The sequence below is a fragment of the Tachypleus tridentatus genome, chromosome 8, assembly GCF_004210375.1.
Source record: "Tachypleus tridentatus isolate NWPU-2018 chromosome 8, ASM421037v1, whole genome shotgun sequence".
Classification (NCBI taxonomy): domain Eukaryota; kingdom Metazoa; phylum Arthropoda; class Merostomata; order Xiphosura; family Limulidae; genus Tachypleus; species Tachypleus tridentatus.
In genome coordinates this window covers 80,432,512-80,457,515 of record NC_134832.1, presented here as the reverse complement: position 1 = coordinate 80,457,515, position 25,004 = coordinate 80,432,512, and the positions used below count along the sequence as shown (strand labels likewise).

Genomic DNA, 25,004 nt, shown 5'->3' with positions numbered 1-25,004 from the left:
TTTAATGAAACATTTTTATTTTATTATTATTTATTTCACTTAATCTGATCTTAACTAATTTAAAAATATCCTTATTTTTATTTTAATGTTTCTGTTGCTTTTATACTTATAGATAAAGAATAAACATGAAAAATAAGAAATCATATATTTATGAAATATTCTTTTCTCTTGCTCTCAGTTGTCAAAGAGTTAACAGTAATTTTTTTATACTACTCATAGTATTGGAATTAATAATTTTTAATTAAACTAATAACGTGCAAAAAGTAAACAAATTCCTTCACATCTCAAAACTTTTCTGGCCTCCTAACTCTGTAACAATAGTCATAACAAATTTGTCCAAAGTAGTTGTTAACTTACTCATGGGAACAGTGTTCATACTTTGATTGAAATTGACATTTGACCATTCAGAACATAATATTATACAACATGTCACTTTACAGATAAAAACCATGAGTTTCTATTGGTTATAAGTAATATATAATTAAACATAAGAGTGAACTATAAGCAAATTATGAAAGAAACAGTGTGACAGGAGGGGTCTGATTTTCTATTTGATAGCTGTGTAACCAAACAAACAAAAAAAAAAGTTGAAGACTATAATAAATGAAGTTTATCTGAGCAATTATAATTTTGTAGTGAGTAATTTACATCTAATTTCATACTTTGTCAAGGAGTGGTGGGTAAAATAGGGATGATGACATCGTAAGAGAAAGTGTCACGTCACATTAAGGGTAATTCAGGAATTTTAAAAATATTGCCTTGTAGAATTAAGGACATATATACTATCAAGATATTAGCTAAGAATGTATGCTGTTCTATTTGATTTAACATAAACAAAAAGTACTTTAATTAATTTTGAACTTAAGACACTCAAATATTATGTCATGTGCAGTAAAAAATACTCAGGTGGATAGATATAATGTTCACTCAGGCAAAACAGTTGAAATAATAAGAGTTAAGATCAAACTTCATACTTTTGAATTTCATTGTTAAAATGCTTTTAATATTGCCATACTGTATTTTTTACCTTAGTCTGCTGTTTTGACAGACAAATGTTGTGAATTTAAAGTATTGGCAATATATTTTTATAGACAGAGTATTCTGCTCGATTTGATTTTGAAGGAAATCTGTTGTGTCATGATGCTGATCTACCAACTCAACTTGGTCTTCACCATCATGGGAAGGAGCCAGAGGTAGGAAACTACTAACACATTTTTTTGGGATGTTATCATGGATAGTAATCAGATGTTTGTAGTTAAACCATTTATTTATTTTCTCTTGTCATGTATAGGTACCAAAAGCTTATAGCAGGTAATAAATTTGTGTCTTTATCACATATTGGAGCTAGAACAGGTAGTTTAAGTTCTCTATGTGAAATAAAACAAATACTTGTGGCTTCTGTTAAGTCACATATCTGACTACCATAAAAACAGAAGCTAGTTCTTTTCTGAATCTTTATCATGAAAAATTAGCTGAAGGTTTGTTCATTTGAGTGTTTAAAATTAAAAAGTTTGTATTTCTTCTAGTTTTATAGTATCTGATAACTTTAATATTTGTGTGAAATTTAATTACAAAAAAAATTGGTAACTAACAATTTATTTGATTATTATTATTTAAAAAATAGGTAGATTTGACAGTGAAAAATGATCTTAAAATTTTATATTTATAATAGAAACAAAAACTAAAGCTGAAAAAGAAACATAATAAAGTTAAATTTTAGGTTCTCAAACAGAAAGATATAAAAATTAAAATAAAAATAAATTTTCATGATAAAAATCAGAACACTTTATGATAGGACTGTTTCATAGACTAGCAATGTCATAAAGGAGAAATCAGGCTGATATTGAAATTTCTATATAAACTCTCCATTTAACTGTGTATTTTTGTTATGGTTGACTATTACTCATAACACGTTAAGCAGAAATGTATGGAAGCTTTTTTTGTCCATTACCATAACAATACTTTGCCCATGACAAACCAGGTGTGGGGCACTTTAGTGGTGCATGAGATATTTGGCATATATATTTGTGTGTGCAAAGGTTATATCTAGTATTTGTAAATGTATGGGTGGGATGATGTGTAACATCTATAAACATACAGGTGGAGATGATAAAGGGTTAAAAATACTTTTTGAAAATCTGTGTAAAATAACTTATCATTAAATATTATTATTGTATAAAGATGAGCTAGGGATTAAGATAAAACTTTTCTGATATTTTAGATCTTCAGTTTAAATTCAATATCTATAATAATCTGAAAATATGTTACTTTTCAATATATGTTAAGAATTTTTTTCATATATGGTAACTGTTTGAAGTAGGTGGCTGGTTACACACTGGAAGAACTGTTTCGTATGTCACGGAGTTCATTGCAGTCACAACGTGTAATAGGCATACAGACATTGGCTCAAATTCTTACTAAGGTAAGGACAAGGGTGTGGAATATTTGAAAAACTTGTTGATTGGACAAAATGTTTGAAAAGAATCTGCTTATTATTTTTAAGAATCCAAATAATTCTTAACTCACAAAACAAAAAAGTAGAATACAAGATTTTTTTTATGTGTCTATTCCATTTAAATTTGTGTGTGTGTGTGTGTGTATATATATATATATATGAAGAGATTAGATGCAGAATGCTGTATATCAAATTCTGAAGTGATAACTAACCTTTCTACACTAAAATATTAGCTCTCTTTCATGTCTGCCTCTGAGATTTGCCTGCCTCTAGCCTTGAGCTAAGTCCCACCTAAATTCATGTGCTTAACATAAACTGTGCTGGTGTATAATGATATCATCATGCAATAATAGCCCTTGACCAGTATAAGGATGACACAACCTCCATACACAGTAACTTCCCCTGTGCTCTTGCACTCATGATAAGTTCATTCCTTTCTTTAGCATTACATTGAACAGGCATGTTCAAAATTCTTCTCTAAGTTAAGTTTGATGAGATTTGCATTTGGTTACGAAACTTTCCATTAAAAACTTGCATAATTTTCCATTGACCTTGGTTTCAAAAGCATTGATTAATGTCCTGAATTCTCATATGATGATGATTACTTTTACTTAGTCCTGTGTTATTGATGATGTAATCTACACAAGACATTTCTCTTCTGTGGTTTCTGGAGGCTTTTTGACTGTTAAGGACAATGCAGTCTTTGTCCAGACTGTTGTAGGTTAGAACATCCTAAGTAATCCCCCTGTTCCTGTCCCTTCATTGACTTTTTATCCTCAGTTGTGAATTGCTTGTTGGACTGCAAATTTAACCTGATTTGCTTTAGGTTGTGCCCTGTGATTCAAAAAATGATGTTAACCTTCCAATCTCTTTCTGGATTTTATTTTGAAGTATTTCCTTTCCTTATCTTTCTCCTGTATCCTTTAATATATCAGGTTTTTCACTCCATTAACTCAGTTCTTGGGGATTACATTATCTTAGACAGCTCTCCACTCAAACCCAAGTGCTTTGTCCCCATTGTATTCATAGCTCATTTGTCCTGACTTGCAGACATTCTCTCCTTTCCTTTCTAGATTCTGTGTCTTTGGTATCTATTCAGCCTGCTTGAGGATTGGGCTCCTTGCCTTTCCATTTCACTTTTATGTTTACCTCTTTTTCTCCTCATCCTCCTACATTCCCTCTCATCCATCTACCTTTTATCTGGCACAGTTTCCTGCATATATTTGGGTCTCATGGATCATTCCTGTCAATTGTGTAAATTATAGGAGAAAATTTCAATTGGAGGGGGATGGGGGGAGGTAGGCCTTTCTGATTATTGGTAAGTCCTGAGCTTGTTTTGGTTTTACCTTTTGATCTATTTTTCAGTCGTTTACTAAATTGTACATGCTAATGAGTTTGTTTTCCTGATAAATTTTAGATTCAATTCTGAATCATTTCTAATCTTGGTGCATTATGGAGTAAACATTGCGATTTCTGAGCATTGATAGTAAATGCTGAAATGGATTGAGTTTTGAAAAGAATTGATGAAAAGAAATTGAAAAAATTGTAGAGAGCATTGCAGATTGACATAGATGGATAAATATGTCAAAATTGGGCAAAAGAATTTTAAGAGTGAGACAGTGAAACAGTGACATGTGCTCAAAGAATGTTTTTCACAAAATCCATACTCCTGGCATAACAGTTTACTATTTTGTTTAAAATGCAGTCATTAAATACTGTATGTATGATATTGGTGCATTAAAGTTCAGTTGAATGCCACTAAAAGTTTACAGGCCACTGCTTCTGTCCACCACATAAATCAATTTACAGAGCTAATGTCAAAAGAGCTCCCTATGGTAGGTGAAGAAGCTACTGTACATCTGATATGATGCAGCAAATCCAAACAGTTCTAGTGCTACCAGCTGTTCAGTGGAGTGGTTATATACTTTTCCTGTCCTTTAGTTAATTTATCAGTACTTGGTCATTTATGTTGAAGATTATGTGACAAATTTCTTTATCATTTTCTGACCAGGTCTCTCCAGAAAATGATGAAATGCATTTTTTAGTGTGAAAATCTTTCATCATCGAGGAGGTGAAGCCCCTTTGAAACTCTGTTTAAATTTAAATTAGAAGTAAAACTTCTATCAGGGCATTGCCCGTGGACCACAATAGAAGCCTGCTAACTAACATACCCCTAGGCTTCCAGTGATATTTCTCATCCCTGGATAAACTATTGCTTCTAAAACTAACTAAATATAATATTCATGCTTTCCGAACCAGCTAAATCTTAACATGTATTTAACTGAAATAATCATGTATATGTTGCACATCTCCTGCAGGACTTTGACTTTCATTGGTTGCCATACTTCATTTTCATTCACCATCTTTGAAATAGGTAAGTGTGTTTCCTTTTCAAAGATGGTGAATGAAAATGAAGTATGGCAGCCAATGAAAGTCTGGATCAAGCCAGGATAACGAAAGTACTTAGCCTAACTGCCCTGGCTCTGCCAGTGGGTATTTCATAAGACCACTTGAGATATCTTCATGGAAACAAATTTACTCAGTTGTTTGATTCAGACAGTACAAATTCTATGGACTCTTATGAGAAAAGCCAGAACCAGGTAAATGATTACCAACTTCTCTGGCTTGGATTTGACTGCTTTTAAAAAAATTAAAGTTTTGCAGTCACACATTGCACTGTGTCCAGTAAAAGACCTTTTCTACTGGTACTTTGATAGGGATCCAAGTACTTCTTTTGTTCTTCTTTATTCAAATCTTTCCCTATGTGAGAACACACCCTAAAACACTGTTTGATCACATCCTAACCACACAACATATACTGACATGTTAATCACTTGTGTGTAGGTACTTATTTGTTTATTAGTGTATTTTACCCATCTCAGCAACACTTCATTCTTTTTCACCCTTCTTTCCATCTTTGGCAAAAGATATACTGTGATCAAAATGACCTGCAATCTCTCATAGGTGTGCCCTTGTATATCTCCTGCTGTTGGGTGTCACAATTCTTGGGGTTTCCCTTCAGATGTGATTTCTGAAATGAGCTCTTCTAGGTTTAATTTTTGCGTTAGTCTTTCCACTAATACGTTGTGTGATTTTAGCATTTCTGTGCAAAGAAGTGAGTTATAGTCTCAGAAGTTAGCATTTTCCTAACCTGAAAATGTACTTCTGATAGATACTAACCTCCTATCCATCCTCCCCATTTCTGGTGCACCTTTTCTCTTTTTTTTTTCTTTTTTTTTCCTTCCTTGTCTAAGAATGAAGTTGTCATGAGTGTAAGAGCATAAAAGGAGTTACTATGCATGGAAGTTGTGTTGCTATCTTATAGAAGGAGGACTGTTATCACATGATGACTTGATCATGCAGCAGTGTAGTTAAGATTAAACATGTGAATTTAGGTTGGAGTTAGCTCAAGGGTAATGACATGCAAATTTCAGAGGCAGATGAGCAAGAAGAAAAGTGTTTTTTTTTTTGTGGTGAAATATCTATCAGAAATACTTTTGCAAATTTGGAAAGTGTTAATTTTTGCCTTTTTGAAAGAAATTTGTATTTGTTTGTCCTTCAATTTTTCTAATATAATGCTATAAAAATCAAAACTTGGCTTTATTAAATCAGATCACTGCAAATTATTTTTAATTTTATGATTTATTTAAAATTTTGTGAAGTCCAGTTTATTTTTAGACAATTCTTTATATCCCATAGGTCTTTTAAAATGAAAAGTTGGCTTTTATTAAATAAAATTATTAAAAGATATTATAAAAACCTAAATATTCTAAGTTTGATTTGTTTAAAATTTTATAAAGTCTGGTTTATTTTTGGATAACATCTTTCATATCCATAGACCTTTTTAAATGCTTTGTTGGCCATAGCATATACCACATTTTGCATTCAGGCTCTTAATATATATATTTGTTTTTTTTAACAGTTTGATATGGTCTTTAATAATGGTACTTTTCAAAAGTCCAAATTGTCTTTCTCTTACCCATACAGACTTTCTTTTGCTCCTTCTCTTGCAAAATAAATAGTATTATCTGGCATGTTATGAAAGCAGTCATTTTTTAAACTTCTATGTTTTTGGAGTACTGTTTCATGTACAGGGAGTTCTAAGAAATTGGTTTGTCAGGGTATAAACTGTTCAAACAGTACTGAGATGACCTCTAAGATTCAGTTGAATGGTAGGAGAATAAAGTACAAACAACTGTAATCCATTGCAGAATACATTTGTATAAAATGCAAAAAAGAACATTTCAGGAAGATCTAAACCAAGATAAATGAAAGATGAGGGTATTTTATAAAATATGTTAACTGTTTTCTTTAAGAATAAATCATATTAACTGTGTTTACTTTGGTTTCATTAGTACTGGCAAGGTCTTCTTGATGGTTGCTTTAAGGAGAAGTTTCTTTCTCAACTTCTTGAGGCTGGTATTGTACCTTTGTTGAGATGGGCTCTAGATGACAGTACTGACTCTGTTATTGCTGCTGCTGTACATGCTATACAGAGTTTGATAGTTGCTGGACCAGATGAGGTTAGTTTGTTATTAACATTGTATGTTAAAAGTAGTTGTAGGTCCTTATGATGTCTTTGTAAGTTTTCTTCTGTCATCTTTCTTTCTTTTTTTTCTTTAAAAACTGCTAATTCAAAAACCAGCTATCCTGTATATCTTATGAATATTTTCTTTACACTGTGAAAGCTCAAGACAGTCTTTTTAGGGTTTTGAGAACTAAAGTTGAGGTTTTATGATTAGGTTGTAATTAGATAATAAGTATTTTATTTTTATTTAATGTGATGCATTTTAATGTTATAAATTTATGTAGATCAAACGTGTAGGCATTTTGAAATTTTCTCGATAAAAGCGTGGAATGTCTTCCAATGTAATTATTTTGGTATCTCATAGATGTGTTTAGATCAGACTTTTTCCTGGTTTCAAGGTTGTGAGGCTCCTTCCATTAGGCCTCCTTCACAATTGGCAAGTGAAAAATTGGAGAAGGATAGTGATATGTCAGAACTAACAGATTCTCAGATTATTAGCATGGATGTTATCAAGGTTGGTATCTCAAACATAGAAAACTTGGAAAAGGGATTTCTTTTAAGATATGAAGGAACTCTTAGAACCAGGAATTAAGTGAATTCTATGTTGTAATTGGTTTTATTTAATAGTTATAACACCAATAGTAGTGTCTTTCAAATTATAGTTGTTGACTTGTTACTCTTGCAAGTCCTGTTAATGAGTGGTACTCGTAGCCTGGTAGTAGTGGTGATTTTTGAGAATTTTCTGTAAGTCACTTACATGTAGTAATTTTTTTTCTTAGAAATGTTGATATATAAACGTGTATGATATTACAAAAAATATGCATGGGTGTTTTTGTTTTCAACCTGTGAAATGTTTGATCATTTATTTTCAATTTTCAAGACTGGTTATTAAATTTCAAATTGAATAACATAGGAAAACACTTTCAGTTGTATAACTTCATATTTTATATATTATAAAATACTTTGAGTTAGATAGTAGCCTTAAGTATGTACTTATAGATTTTATTTATTTTGTTGAACTTAAAAGTAGAACGAGCTAATTATAATGAATATTTTGGCTTGCAGGGTTTTCTGCGTACAGACATACTGCCACGCCTTCGTTACATTCTTGAAGTATGCCACCCTGTTGCTGCTGTTGTAGGCCACATTTTTGATATTCTTATTAGAATAACAAGACATTCACTGGAAAGTGCTACACAGGTAACAAGTGTAAAAGTGTTTATTCTATATTTTATGCCTTATATTCTGCAAATATTATGAAAATGTTTATTTTATTTTGGCAAGTTTAGAAGAAATAAAACTTTTTTCTTTAGTTGCTTTAATATATGGCAGCTCACACATAAATATTGCAAAGTTATAAATTTATTATATCTAAAGAGGATGAAGATTTCTAATTCCCAAAATCTTTATAAAAATAGGAGTTTACTTTTAATAATGTGGGTTTTACAAGGGGGTCCTGTTTCTGTGTTGTAAAAAAGTGTTCTGTATTTGTTGCTACCTTTCCACAAGCATGATTTTCAGTATTCTTACATATAGTGATGCTGGTAATTAAATTTCTATTTCTAGTGTTGCATTGCATACAAGAATCTCTTAAACTAGTTTTACTGTTATAAATCACAGGTAAACTGGGAACAGTGTTTTTAAATATTCTCTTAAATTTGATTCATTCTTCAAAGTTATTTACATGTTTGGCAATCTGTTTGTTTTAATTTAACCTATGGTATTATACTAGAACCACCAATAGCTATGTGTGATTTTTAACATAGAAAATACTGTCAGAGTATGCATGCACTTTCCAGCTGTGTATAAGACAGTTTTACTTTTAAGGAAAAATAAAATGTACTATGGTTCAAAATTAATCTGATGATTTTGTTAAAATATGATCAGACATTTCCAGGCATTCAGTAATTCATGATAGCTAAAACATTGATACCTGTTATGCTAAATTAAGTTTTGAAACAAGAATATATGCAATAACTTCACATGCAATTCTCTTGAACACTGAGGAAAGTAAATTGTAAAATCAAAATAAGCAAGAACACACAATACTTACAAGATTGCATACTTGAGATAATTTCATTAGTGAATTTTGACCTTAATGTATCATCATCTGTTTATTTTTGGTGATAATTATTATTGAGTTTGTTCAATATATCTAACAATTACTTTTTAAATGTCACTTTACCAAGGTTTTTTTTTTCTGTTCAGGGTCTGTATTAGTATGATTTTATTCTTCTAATGAACTGAAGTGAGAAGCATTTATTATTCAGGGATGTAGTTGTTGAATTTCTTATACCTTATCTGTAAAATAGTTGTATATAACACAATCAATTTCATTACATTAATAAATTAACATAATTTTATTCAATTGATTTTTTATATTCTTTACTTATTTTAGATATGAGTTTACCAGTTACTGTAGAGATGATGCTAGTATAGTGAGTTGTCAGAATGAAATACTAATTGAATTGGGTATTATTTAATTAAATATATTTTGAAGTGTCGTGTAAATAGAGAATTGCTGAAATGTTTTAGGCCAATACTTATTATTCTGTAAAGGTAAATGTTCATATGCAGCCCCTCTTCTAGTACTAAGTTTGTTTTTCTTTTTTGTCCTTTATGACCTTAATTCCAACTAGTATGGATTAAACCAATATTTTTGTTAAGCCAACAATTTTTCACCTGGGTGGCTGGCCCAATCAGCAACCACATTGGATGAGCACGTTCTGTGATCGGGGTGTCCAGCACCCTAATCGTCAATCCTATGTAATCAGTACTACATCTAAAATCATCCATGGATACATATGTATATACCTTAAACCATGAAAGTTTACACAGCTAAATTATGTGTATATTTTCTTTCTAATATTCAATATTGTAGCATACACAGAAATGAATACATTTGTTAGCTTCATTGAGCTTAGAGCTCCTAAATTTAGTTAATGGGAAAGATTATATAATTGAATTAAATGTCCCTGCTTTATTCTTCAAGTTAAGTAAGCACAAGTTCTTGTAATTTTTTCTGATTTATAACAATTAAAACCAGAAATAGTGAAGTTGAGATAACTGTTTCAGTTCTTTTTGTATAAAAACATTTTCATCAGTCAAATGGTCAAAGCCACTTGTTCTTTTACAGAGTCTGTGTCCATCTTCAGAAATAAAACTTTTAACAATTTGGTAATAACAGAAAGCACAGTTGTCAAAAAATACTATTATGATTAGTTTGACTACCTTTATAAAAAAATTTATTTCTTAAATTTTTACATTGAATTAATTGCACTGACTTTTAGATTGAACCTCAAGTCTGTTTGTCTCTCTCTCCAAGTATACACACACACTCTAACATTTATGTTTCTATATTTAAAATGATTTGATTTATGACAAGGGTTATTTCTTTTCTCTCAAAGCAATTTCCATGAAGCATGAGTATAAATTAGAATATAAAAGCTAGAATATAAAATAAGAACCTCATATCCTTTCATATGTTTCTTGAGATACAGCTTATGTACTAAATCACACACACAGTGGCCTTGCTTATCACTTTCCATTTTGGGAAATAGTCCCTTGTATATGCTTACTGTAATATATGACATGTGAATAACCAACTGAAAGCTCAGAATATCCAACTAGTAGCTTTCTCAGCCAATTTAAAGTGATAGGAAGCCAGCTCATTCTTCTGAACCAAGATTTCTAGCAAGTAGGTTGTGTCTTGTATGTGCTTGAAATTATAAATTTTTAAGATGAAAAAAAAGCTTAGTTACTAAGCTTGATAAATTGTAGTGGAATTCTATGGTATCATTAATGTTGTTTATAATTTTTTTGTTATTTCAATTGTATATATACTGCCCAAAACATATTTTGTTTCATATATCTATGGCAAAAAAGAAATGAATACAAAGTTTGTTGCAAATAGAAAATGTAATTGTTTACTCTACTTATTACTATTCTATGTTTTAAGAAGAATAAGTTTAATAATTTATTTGTAAATAGTAATATTCTATATACATACACAGTCACATTTAAATTATTATACATTATTTTAGAAAATACTAGTCCATTAGAACATGGCGAAGAAGGGTCACTTTTACATTGTTGGATATGGTAATGTGAGTGTATGTGTGTTGTGTCAGTGCAAGTTCTATAACATTAGCCAGACATGACTGGAAGGTTAATATAATAAGAATGATAAACTTTCATATAAATCTATAATGTTATGAGACTTAAGCTATTTAGACTAATCATTTGTGTTTTTGTGTTGTAATCTGTAGTCATTCTAGAATGAGAACAGCATAATTTTTATTTTCTAAATTTTTATGGTGGTTTCAAAGTCAGTGAAATTGACAGACCCCATATAGTTAAGGTACAGAAAATAACTGACAAAATACACAGTTTTCCTTAAAACAAACATGTGTTTTAAAATGTGTTTAGAAGGGTTTAGCGATTACTCAAATAATATATGAGATTTTCAGGATGAAGAATAGTTTTTAATCATAACAAGAAAATTGCTTCACATTCACACTAGTAACAAAATAGACTATTTTCATAAACAGTAATTTAGTTATAATACTTCATTAAAAATCTTATTTTTTGTGTACAACAGACTTCCAGTCTCTACTAAAAGTCTACCAAATTTTGTGAAGGTGCACTTACTGCATCAAAAGTTATAAATATTTAACTCAATGGTTTTCATTGAACTCGAGTACTGAGAAGTTCATGCTTAAATTTCATTCTTGACTGTTAGTTTAATTGTGGTGCAACAAGCACTTTGTACATCATAAATGATGCATTAAACAATCAAACTGCTTTCTGGAACACGTTCTCATTCTGCAGTAAGCTATAGCTACTATGCTGTAGGTAGGAATTTTATATTAACTGCAGAACTTTATGCTTATTGTGTATGAATTAGCTTTATCATTTATCCATGGAAAAATCTTTAAGTAAGTCTGGTGCTGCAAAGGAGAATGTGTTGAATCAAAAGCAAGAAATCAAACGAAAGTACTAAAACGAATACATCGAATACGGTTTTATTGCTTTGGAATCAGAACATTCTCAATTACCATTCTGCCTACTCTGCAATGCAGCTTTATCTAACGAGGCACTTGTTCCTAGCAAACTGAAGAGACACTTGGAAACAAAACATTCAGCTGTGAAGGATAAACCAAAAGAATACTTTGAGAATCTCACGGCTCAACAACATGAACAATCAAGAAAGCTTGTGAACTATATAAAGCTGCCCAAAAAAGGATTGATTGCAAGTTATAAGGTTGCTCAATTGTTGGCAAAATGTAAGAAAGCACATACGGAGGCCGAGTCAGTCATTGCACCAGCATTAGTAATCATCATTGAAACTATGCTTGGAAAGGATGCTGCCAAAAAGGGTAAGCAAGTTCCACTGTCCAATGACACTATTTTGCTCAGAATTGTAGACTTGATTTCAGATTTGAAGAATCAAGTTTGTGAACACTTTGAAGTGCCTGAAAATGAATTGTCTCTGCTCTGGTCTCTTTTTTAATCTTCAAATTACATTGGAATAACTGTGTCCGCATTTGCACCGATGGCTGTCCTTCAATGCAAGGAAAAAAGAAGGGATTCATCACTCTAGTGTGCCAACAAAATCCAAACATTAGGATTGTTCACTGCATGATTCAGAGAGAGGCGCTCACATCGAAATCTTTGCCGAAAAATTTGCAGTTTGTTATGAATCAAGTTATTCAAGTGGTGAATTTTATCAAGGCTTCGCCACTTCAATCTAGACTTTTTTTTCTTCTCTGTGAGGTGATGGATTCAGACTACAAAAAGCTACTGTATCACACTGAAGTTCGATGGCTTTTGAAAGGAAAGGTGTTAAAGCGTCTTGTCCAACTAAAAACTGAAGTAATTTTTTTTTGGAGGTTGAGGAAGCAGGTTTTGAATTTTCTTTTCAATATGAGATCTGGTGGCTGAAGGTTCAATTTCTCTCCGACTTGTTTGACAAATTAAATTCTCTGAACTTAAGTCTCCAAGGACCATCTGAAAACATCATTACTGCAGCATCCAAACTTAAGGCCTTCGATGAAAAGGTGACGCTGTGTAAGAATAAGATCTCGAAAGGAGTCCTTGATTGTTTTCCTTCTGTTAACGAATGTCCATCAAAGAAGAAAATTGGCCCTCAAATTTTGAACACATTAAACGACCTACAGTCCACACTAAAACATTACTTCCCATCACTTGCTGTCAACAAATATAACTGTGTGATCTATCCATTTGGAATTAACGAGACAACAAATCTTACAACTGAGGAGGTAGAACAGCTCATTGATTTATGAAACGACAAATTTTATCAGTCATTGTTTTCTGAAAAGAGCTTGGATGAGTTTTGGATCTCCATTAAAAATTCATATCCTGCAATCAGTTCAAAAGCAGTTGAAGTTCTGCTTTCATTTGCACCTTTGTGGTTTTGCAAAATTGGATTTTCAGCATTGACTGAAATTAAAGCCAAAGAGAGAGGCTTCTTACAGTTAATGATGAAATGCGAGCTTGTTTGCCCATGTTAGAGCCTTGCTTCAATTTGATTTGCTCTCAGAAGCAGGCACAAGTGTCACATTGAAAACATATGTAAAAATAAAAAGTTTTGATTTTTCTGCTATGTTACAAAATTGTTAAAAAGCCTTAGAATGACACTCATGGCCAAAGCAAGCAATAGTATTGTCAATGTGCATATGACATTAATATCTCTTGCTTTGGCCGTGATTTTTGTTCTAAGGCATTTTAAGTTAACTCTTCTGTGTTACGTATATCTAAACGTGATGCACAATGGCATTATTATTGCTTGCTTTGGCCATGATTTTCATTCTAAGGCTTTTAACACTTGCCATATAACGTGTACCTAAAAAAATTGTTAAGGCTTTCCAGGTGTGCGCGAAAATTTTCAGATTGTCGTAGTGTGCCGAAAGTCAGAAAAAGTTGAGAACCACTGGTCAAGCAGTCTGGCATTGGGCTTATAATCTAAACATTTATTTTCAATATCCATGGTGGGTAGAGTACAGATAGCTCATAGAGTAGCTTTCTCCTTTACAACAAACCAGTAAATTATGACACAAAACAACAAAATGTTTTAACAGTGAAAGAATGATGTCAGTTCCAGATCTGCATATTTATGATGTCATATCACCACCCTAAAATGGAGAAAAATAAAGTTCTCTGTTATGGGAAATAGAGGAAAAATGGGAAAATTGTGACCCCTGTTACAAATCTACATGCATACAGGATAAAAATTTAGCAAAGTTAGGGGTTGCAAATCATTGTAATGAAAACGTTTTTCCAGTATCATTTAAGCAAGAGTTCCATCATAGTGTGATATTGTTAGGGACTGTTTTACCGAGAGTTATGAACAAACAACCAATTTAGTGCATAACTAGTTTAAGAAAATGTATAAAAGGAGATGGTCTTTGTTATGTATCCTTCAATAATTTAAGAGTGAGAAATGATTAAAAATAATAATACAAATAACTGAGTGGTTAATGCATGTATATTTTTGTAAAGATCTAAGCATTCCTTTGTATTATGTTCTTTAATGAATAATCATTTTGAATTTTATTGTTTCACCTGTATAATTAAAAGTCATATAACTAAATTTAAAATGGTTAATATGTAACTTACAGTTATTCATTGAGTAGTATGAAATGTACATCTTTTTATTATAGATATGATATATAAGTTAAACCTGGAACTCTCTGACAACAGTTTAATACTTTTAAAACTAATTAAAGAAGATACATATATATGTATAACAAACTTATTTTTTATTCTGTGTGGTTAAGGATGGTAGGTGAATTGTAACTTTTCATGTGATGCAAATCAACCTATCCTTTATTAAATCAGTGCAGAATTTTGCATCATTTTCTTATTCTAAGTGTTTGTTATTAAATAAGTTGTATGGATTGAAGACATGATTGATATATTTTCAGAGAGCTGCTCAGAAAAATATTTTTACATACTGGAACTTTTGACAATATTGACAAGTACATAAATAATTTGGTATTGTAACTCATTTCTAACTAGACAGCCTTGTTACAGTACAAGTATATATTTTTTTTAAGCATGATTTTTTTTTTCTTTTTGAGTTAGAATTACTTCTAGGTTGAATAGAAGTTAATTTTTAACTTTGATTTGTATAAAGATCTTGTATTGCAACAGGTAATGAATTGTCCTCGACTCATCCAGACCACTATTAATGAATTCCTTCCTGTTCACTGGGGAACAGTAGGTAAGTATAAGGGCTTAAAACTATTTGTTATTAATATTAATAATGAAAGTAATAATTATTGTCATATGATTGGAGTTTTAGTTTATGATGGAATCAGTATTTAAATGTCTATATATATATTTAGACACACACATACATTCACAAACTGAAGTACCCTCGCTTTGTCAGGATTATGAACATAAACAAATGTAAGGGCAAAGCTATGATAAATAACATAATAATCCTAAATTTCACACAATTTTTTTACAATATAGCATATTATTACAGTATTCATTATCACCTCATCTAAACTTTTCTATAAGCTTCATGAACTCACTATGTATATACTTGAAACGTATTATACTCTGTGATGGTGAGGGTAACATTGTATGAAGAGATAGTGGAAAAGTAGTGATGGCAAAGGTAGTATTTATTACCCACTTTCAACATCCAGCTTTTTATGTCCTTCATCTCTGTTTTATATTGTTAATTAATTGATGTTCATTAACTGCAAAATTGTCTTATGAGATGAACGTGTAAGTTCACAGGTTAAAATAGGAAATGGGTATAACTCAAGAAATGGCTGTTCATATCAGCATTATGGTGTCTGTTGTAGTCTAAATTTCACCTGAGTTTATGTATTATCACAGTAGTGGTGGCAATTTTTCACATTTGATTCCTACATTGAGAGTAATAATGCACACTCTTACATAACATTTATGTGCCCTTTCCCCTCACACTATGCATATGTTATTGTACAGAAAATTTAATAAAGTTAATTTTGTTTGTGGAAGAACATGGTACCATCCATCAGTGTAGTTAACATTAATGTATGTCAAAGATGATAAATGTTTAATAATACCAAAAGGAGGGGCAGAGGAGGAATTATGAACCCCCATTTAACATGCTTTTTGTTCAAAACTATCATTGTACAAGTTTGGTTGAGATTAACTCGGCAACCTAGGAGTAGTTAGATAATGGACAAATAGATAGACACAGATGTTTGTACTTTAATATATAGACTGATCTCTTTTCAGTTATTGCTTGAATGTCATGGATATAGCCTTTCCTTTCATATGATATGAGAAAAGTGTGTGTCTGTAGAACAATAAGTCTTAATTTATATTCTCCATTGAATGTTTGCCATTGGTTTAGCACAGTAAAATTTTTACATAGTATTTTGTATACACAATGTCAGTCATTGTGAAAATTTACTTTGATGGACTTGTTTCATTCATGATTTCTATTGTGTAAATAGTTAACTTATTTGACAGAACAAGGCTTAAATTAAATTGGTAATGCCTCTTCCTTAAAATGTAATAATGCCTACCCTTCACTTTGTCAACATTTCTCAATCTTTGTGATGTTGTCATAGAAAATATCTCATGTAACTTGGGACACACCACTAAATACTTGGTTAGGTTGCTATATCAGATGTGATTTTAATAAAGTTTGCTGAAATCAACACATTACTATAGTCCAGCCCTGTTTATCTGGTCAGCTGTGGGTCTAAGCAGTTAATGGCTACATTATCAGGGTTTTCTATATTACCAGGTGTCAACGTATGGAGGCAACTTTGAGATCAGGCTGAGGCCTCAAGGCACAGTAAATTCCATTTAACTCATCCATAATGCTGATTTTTCTGTGCTCTTCTTTGATACAGAATGTAGTAATAACATCTTTGGAGTACTATTTTTGTATTTCCTGTCTAAAAGATAAAATTGTATACTGTAGTTTTAATTAACAGGTAAATGAAAAATTTAGGATGACAATCGGTTTTGTGATTTTTCCTTGTACCACACAGTATCATAGGCTAAGGCATTATGCTTTTGTTTATATGAGCATGTGGTGTCAACTGGAAAGATGATACTCAAATCATGAATCAACAGTTTTCTTCCATTTTCATCAATATTAGAAATGATTGCATGATTAGAAATCATTGCATGATCTGTAATTGCTAGTTTTGCAAACTGATGTTCATTAATTAAGGTATCAGTGAGAGAGCAGAGGTGGGGAACATTTGTCTGAACGTGATGATTTAAATTGAAAATATGGCTTTTTATACCATTGAATAAGCAAAAATTTAATCAGAAATTATGACACTAGAATTTAGCATGCACTTTCCTACCTTTTTCAGTTGCAATCAAAATTTGTCAGCCTAAGTTGTCAACAACTTAAATGTCATAAAACAGTAGACATCACACTCTTGAGAACTACATTTTTCAAATTTCAATCATCTGTTTATGTGGGTAAAATTCTTTCTTTCTTTCATAAAACAGTAGACATCACACTCTTGAGAACCACATTTTTCAAATTTCAATCATATGTTTGTGTGGGTAAGATTCTTTCTTTCTTTTTTTCTCTTCCAATAAATGTGTGATCAACAAATTGTTTACATGCCAATCAGTCCTGACTGCTGCTGTAATGTAATGTAAATTAGACCTGGGTGATTTTGTGAAATAAACAAGACATTTTACAAAAATACACAATACAGAAACAAAACATTGCAGTAAAAATATAGCTTATGCCAACCACAACAGTAAGCATTAAAAACAATAGCTTGCAGAAAACATGCACAAGGGTCTCTGAATATAGTTTATCATGACAGATTGTTCTAGAAGCTCATAATCACAAATAAATATGTCCTTTCACAGTTCATAATCACTAACAAGTTCACAATCACAAAATGTCCTATTGCAATTCATATCACATCCCTTTTACACATGTTTGACAAAACTGTCCAGTGTGGGCTGTGAAGTGCACTTAGTGAGCTTCTCATATTGGAACTGTTGCTGGGTGGCCATTAGGAAGTCAAGGGTCTGACAGTAATTCTTCTGCCAAAAATGGAGCTGCAGAGCAGCTAACATGTCCTGGATCTCCCCATCTGTGAGTTGCCTTGAGGGTGATGTAGTGGCTTCATGGATAAAGTGACTCTCCCATTCATCATCCAAGGTGCCGTAGACTTGGCAGTTGCCATCCACAGCCATGTGCTCTTCAGCTGACATTGACTGTGGTAGGATCAGAGCAGAGGTGGTCAATGCTCAAGAAAACATTTTAGTAAGCACATAAATTCCACACAGTTGAACTGCCTTCCTGCAAAACAATGAAAACAAAAAGAAACTTGTTTTTTGTCATAAATGCTTTCCATCATAGACATCTGGGAGATGCAGCTATACACTACCTACAATGACCATGTTCTACTTGCACATGAGAGATTAACTCAAGGACTTGATCCTTGTAGTCATAAAGAAGTGAATACATGTATAAGCAGATAACAGGAACAGTTGGCACTGATACTGTAGTGCTCACAGTTGCTTAGGTGAAACAGTTGAAAGCAGTTGAGCTCTGGGTTACAGCTGGTGCTGGGAAGCATTTATGCTGCCTTAGGTCCTGAGAAAGCACAAGTATTATCTGCATTCCATGTGATACTACCTTGTTTTTTGCAGGAGGAGGCAAGCAAACAGCCTGGGATGTGGACAGTATATCTCACAATTGCATGCTTGTTGCCCTCATTATGTTCCATTGGCAAAACACAGTCTGCCAAGGATATCTAAAACAGTTTGTTTATTGCTTTACTTCAAAACTTCAGCTGAGTTTCACATTAGTGAAACAAGGAATATACTATTTGCCAAAGGAATGAGAACATTGGAGGACATTTCACCAACAAAATGGAGAGTTTCATTTCAGACTGGATATATATGGAGCCAAATACTAAACACAAATCCTGATGTTCCTTCTCTGGAAGAATGGGGCTGGGTACATACTTCTGACATGTAGATTCTGAAGTGGATGTTCTTACTTTAAGCCAGTAAAGTCTGTTAGTAGCTTGACTATTGTGGATACATAACAACATTTCATGGTTTGTGCAAATATTGTAAGGCAAACTTGAGTTTTACAGCTTTGTGTACTTGTTTTGCACATTGTACCAGATGTGAAAACTGATTTATTGCATTCCCATTTATTGTCCCAAGAGCATGCTGATTACACGTGTTTATCATTAGACTCGATTGCTGAAATGGTATCAGATAATTTGCATAAAAGTGAAAACAATCATATTTGCAGTGATGTTTATAGATTATGATGTCCTTATCTGAAATCAGCATCTTGCCTAACTCAGTGTACCTGTACATGATATGCAAAATGGAACTTCAATGTAGGTGGTACTTGCTCTACCATTTAGAATGTTTTAACATAAGTGTAAAAATTTTAACCATAAAATTATATAATGCTAATACTTACCTGTAAACATGCCTTTACTTATTACTTAAGTATATGTGGCTTGCTAATCAGTTTGAAAGAAATGATAGCATGTGCAACTAAATAGCATATATTCTGGAGGCAATATGCACTCTAAAATAATTATGATTATCTGTGTACCAGTATATAGATAATAATAATAATACCTATCGGTTATAATGTATCTCTTGTAATTGCTTTGATCGTTGGTTACTAAAAGTAATTCACAATATAAATAGCATTGCTTTATTTTTACAAATAATTACAAAATTTGATGTTCTGTGGTGACAATATGCACTCTACTGTTGTATATTTTAATGTAAGTAATATATACATGTAATTTAACAAGTATTTGTTGTTTTGGTTCAAGTTGTGTAGACAGATAGTCCAGTAATATCAAAATTAAAAATACCAATCTCATTAATTATGTCACATTTTGTTTGGGTGGGGGTAAAGATTGGGGAAGGAGGTTTCATTGTGATAAAATAAATATGAATGGCTTTCATCCTGCGTTGTGTTGTCATAGTTTGACCTATAATTACTGAACGTTTGGTGCTTTTATCACTATCTGAATGAATTTTCAATTATCTGCTTCACTAGTAACATGAACAGAAATACTGTTGCAGTTTTTTCCTATCTTGTACACAAGAACACCCACATTCAAAGTATTACACACCTTCATGTAAGGTGAGGGTTTATGTGATGTCTGCAAACATGCATGAACATAGGAATTGGTGCATGTCTGAAATTAACTTTACAACCTCATGTATCCATTCTGAAAACTACTGGTATATACAGAACCAAACATTTATTTTCCTCAATTCCAAAATGATATGCCTCTGGTGGCTCAGTAGTATGGGTTTAGAAACCTGTGTTGGGGGACAGCACAGATAGCCCATTATGTAAATTTGTGCTTAACAAACAAACATTCAAAATAGTGTTTCACAGATTTACAGTATCCCGTGTAAATTAGAAAAGCTTGTCATGAATGACTGGCTGCACAAAGTCCAAACAACTTGCAGGTATCTTATCGTTATACAAGAATGTTACTCATTTATAGCACCAGTAATGTGTTTTCCTTGTAATTCTTAGATATCAAACAAATTTATTTATTTTAAATATATTGTATTTTAAATTAGCCTCAAGGCTCAATTTAGTGTGGACTAATATTGCCAATCTCCAGTGTTGCTGGGAACTTGGAGATACTGTTGTGCAGTCTGTATGGTGTTTGTTATAGCTTTGCATAGTACAGTTACTATGACTATGACACCTATGCAGTAGATGTCTAGAGCTTGAAGGAGGGATACTGTGTTTAACCATGTGTGTAAGAGGTCAATCCATGGAATTAACCCAATATTGGAGAATTAATATTTACTATAATTTCAATTTTATGTTATATACTTTTATGAAGTTTGGTAAACTTTTAGTAAATGTTGTAATTGTTGTAGACAAAAATCAGAATACTTGATTATGGTGCTGCTAGTTATGATTTGACTATGAATTTATTAAGGCAGTCCAAATCAGATGTCTAGTCTGTGAGCAAGATGGTTTTTATTTTGTATTAAGATCAATAATATGTTTACTATCTTAGTTTGTTTCTCAACAAACTTTATACATTATCATTCATTTTCTCTGGACTTTGCATGGTCAGGTGGTTAGGGTGTTCTACTCAGAGGTCACAAGTTCAAATCCCCATTCCACAGTCATGTTTTCCCTTTCAACTGTGGGAGCATTATAATGTCATGGCCAATCCCATCAACATTTGTTGGTAAAATAGAAGTGCAAGAGTTGGCAACAGGTGGTGATGAGTAGCTGCCTTTCCTTTAGTCTTTCACTGCTGAATTAGGAATAGTTAGCAAAGACGGCCCACATTTAATTTGTTATGAAATTCAAAACAAACAAGTATTTCTTCTACCCTAGCACTGACTATAGCCAAATCACCTAGACTGAAATGATTCCATATTATAACAGACAATGATAGTTACTTATCTTAAAAAACTTTGGGCATATTAATGTTTCCAAACTCATTTCACCGAGCACAAATGCAGAATTTAGGGTAAACAAAATTTCAGATTCTGTTATAAGACTACTAGCAAACAACATATGTTCCTCACATATTGCTTGAGGAAGAAAAATTTTTTTATTAAGATTTGAGTTTTTGTATCTAACCTAATAAGATTTTCATTTCTACACTTTAGTTACATTTGTTTAAAATATACATAGAAAAGAAATTTTGAAGAGTAATTTAAGTAATTTCTAAAGCATAAATAGTTGGGAGGAGCTTTTTTGGTATGTGTAATATTGATATTTCAGAAAATAAGAGGGTGGGAGGCTCTTTATTTTAAATTCTGGCTTGTAAGTATCTATAGTTGATATTTCTAATTAGAGTACATTCTGAAACCCATGTGGAGGAAGAAGCAAAATCTGAAATAGAAAATTCAGAGCAAGAAAATCACTACACAGAGTAGTGAAGATTGAAGAGTTATATAAATGTTTCTTCTTTAAAGTAAGAAAGTAAAATTCATATTATATTGCAATTTTAATTATTAAATACATTTTGATCCTAAGCTTTTGGAATATATTGATAATAAAATTATTTTATTTAATTTTGAACATAATTCTGTGAAAGATTGTGATGGACACTTTGACCCAGATCTTTACAAATGAGGGTAAACAGTAAACAAGTTAATATATGTGAAATTTGTTATATGAGAACTGTAAATGTAGATTCCATCTTTGTTGATGTTGTTGTAGCAGATGGAAGAGAACTGAAGAAAATAAGTGACCAGAGCTGTTTCATATAGTTTAAAGTGGCAGAGCATTAATTGAATCTGGCTACCAACTTTGATGGTATAGCAGCATTTTGTATACAGAAGTATGAGAATTGTTATGGATGGTCTAGCCATATATCAAACATTCTGTGTGAAGTCATTACTTTGGCTGGTGAACATGCATTGGGTTCCAAACAAATGATGACAAACTAGATTTCAGTGAAGATGCAGATCTTTGACATTGTCTTGGCTTCATCAATTGCCCCACTGTCTTGGATTAGCCATTGATATCCTAGAGATGGACTTAATGCAGAAATTGTCAGACAGCTTCACTTGTGTAATGGGCAAAATGTTTTTCAAGTAAATCTATTAAGTGTCAGTCACGTATGTCCAAGAAGGTTAAATGTATGGGTGCAAGTTTAAAATGAAGTCATGATGTCTTCAGAATTATAACTGGTTAGATTAGTATTGGTTTGGTGATGGAGTCCAGAAAACAAGTTGCACTTGTTCAAACCTATGCATACAAGTGAGTCAAAGTGCACTTGTCATAGCCACTTTGTTTCTTAGTTTTAAAAAGGAAACATTTAAGTAAAAATTTTCAGTTTGCACTCTTCTATGCCATGTGACATGTCTGCCTTCTGAATTCTCAACTTTAGACTTCATAACTTTACAAACACTGTTTACATATTTCCCAACTAATTAAAAACAAAACTACACATACAGACAAAAAAGAATATAACTTTAAATCTCATGTATCTATGATTTGCTGAGATGTCATTAAGTCTGTAATATCCACCAGGGAATCCTCTCCTGTTTTATCATGCATACTTCTTAGTGGCTCAACAGTAGTTCTCACAGGTTACAGTGCTAAAACTCAGATTTCAATACTTACAATAGGCTGAGCACAAATAACCTGCTGTGTAGCTTTAAAACTTCATAACAAACAAATATTCTTACATTTCAAACAAACTATTCATCCATGCCTTAATTATCTAATTTATAACAAATAGGAAGGGCATATTGTAATGGATAAAAATTTTCTGTTTACATTTTAGTTTTGATGGGAAGAGATTTTAATTCTCAAGAAAAGCTTGACATGTGTTAAAGTAAATTAATTTATCCAAGCAGTAATAGAATTTTTTTAACCTAATTATAGCAGATCAGTTATAGTAGTTTTGGGATATTCTAGTGTATGATATATTTTTACATTCTAAAATGCATATTTGAAAGCTACATTATTTTTTTTGTACAATCAACATAAAATAAAGTAGCATTACTGAAACATGGCAACTGAGTGCAACCAGCCTTAATACCAAATTAAATACTAGATTTCTTATTTTTATATATATATTTTTACTTATGCATTTTGTAACAAAAGTAAAATGTAAGAGTTAAAAACTTTTTAGGTTAGCTAACAAATCTCATATAAAATTTAATTTAATGAGAAAACTATAAAAAGTCCCTCATTTATCACATTTCTGTAACCTGATTATTTAAATTGTCATTGCAATAGTAATAAAAGTAGAACTGATACAGACCAGCTGTCTTTGGAGAGGCTGAAGGATCTTAAACTTAAAGGTGAATTTTACAGAAAAAAGAAATTTTTGCAGTCAAAAGAACTATTCATACTAATTAATTTTGCAGGTTCACTTCAATTTTTATAAAAAATATGTGCTAATAAATGAAACATAGAACTTGGTGCAGAAAGAGCCCTTTCCCAGCAGCATTTCGAACGTTTTAGTTTTTACATTTGCCGCTAGGAAAAGTACTGTGATGTAATAGTTGCCAAACAAACTGCCAACACCAGCACGTTGAATGTAAATAAACACAGCCAGTGCATATGGAGAAACAGAGGTGGAGTCTGTTTTGACTTTGTGTTCTGAACAGTGTCAAGTAGCACCATATCAATTCAAACCTACTCTGAACAAACCTAGAACAGTTACTTTTGACACAGGTCTGACAAGTTCTAGTGATGAGGACAGTTCCACGAGCGAGAGTAGTGTAACTGTTAGTGATACTGATAGCGCCCAGGCCTGTTGTGAGTCAGTCTTACCTCCAGTGGAAGAATGGTAAGCCTAAGTCATGACAACAAATATGGTCTGTCTTATTTCATGTGCAATTTTAAGCATCTCAAAACCTGTCTGGTGTTTATAAATTATTGGTGTCACAGACTGGGTTTTATTTTTTTATACTTCACCAACTATGGTAACTAATGCTCGGCCCTTCCACAATCATTGTACCTGGTATTTATGACTCGTAACAAAATGAATTTCAATTATACATCATAATTCTGTCTATAAAATCAAACTAGATGTAGCAGTCTGAATAGTTAATTTAATATTTACCATAAATGTATAATTTATATGACATATTCCATATGTTTGTGCAAGGTGTAGGTGTGGTTTATGCGAGCAGATGTCAACCAGTAGAGAGTGCGTTAGTTGTAGCTCATACGACAAGGTGTCAAACCGATTAAAAGATGAAGAGTGCATTACCCAGACTTGAGGCTTTGATAGAAATTGCCTGAATATCGATGTCTTGGAAGCATCATACTATGAATTTATTGACTTGAATGATGAGGAGCCAAGTCACGAGTGTGTATTTATCAAGATGCAGCTAAACCTAAAATAGTATATTTGGTTTAACCTACAATTAAAGATACTGTTTATCCAAAACTATGATCCTACTTGAAACCCACGGAATCCAAAACAGTGGGATCCAACACAAAACATGAGCGTTCAAAGTGATCTTGACAAAGCTTTGCATGGTGTGAAGGAGTCCAGTTCTTCC

General features: G+C 32.1%; 1 protein-coding gene across 1 annotated transcript in view; it reads left to right on the top strand.

Moving 5' to 3' along the window:
* LOC143223945 (RNA polymerase II-associated protein 1-like) overlaps positions 1 to 25,004 on the top strand; it is an 88,132-nt gene that overhangs the window by 45,237 nt on the left and 17,891 nt on the right. The window contains exons 6-10 of the mRNA XM_076452416.1: positions 1,092 to 1,193; positions 2,321 to 2,422; positions 6,811 to 6,978; positions 7,348 to 7,497; positions 8,049 to 8,183. Coding sequence (XP_076308531.1) covers positions 1,092 to 1,193; positions 2,321 to 2,422; positions 6,811 to 6,978; positions 7,348 to 7,497; positions 8,049 to 8,183 — 657 coding nt within the window. The remainder of the gene's footprint in view (positions 1 to 1,091; positions 1,194 to 2,320; positions 2,423 to 6,810; positions 6,979 to 7,347; positions 7,498 to 8,048; positions 8,184 to 25,004) is intronic.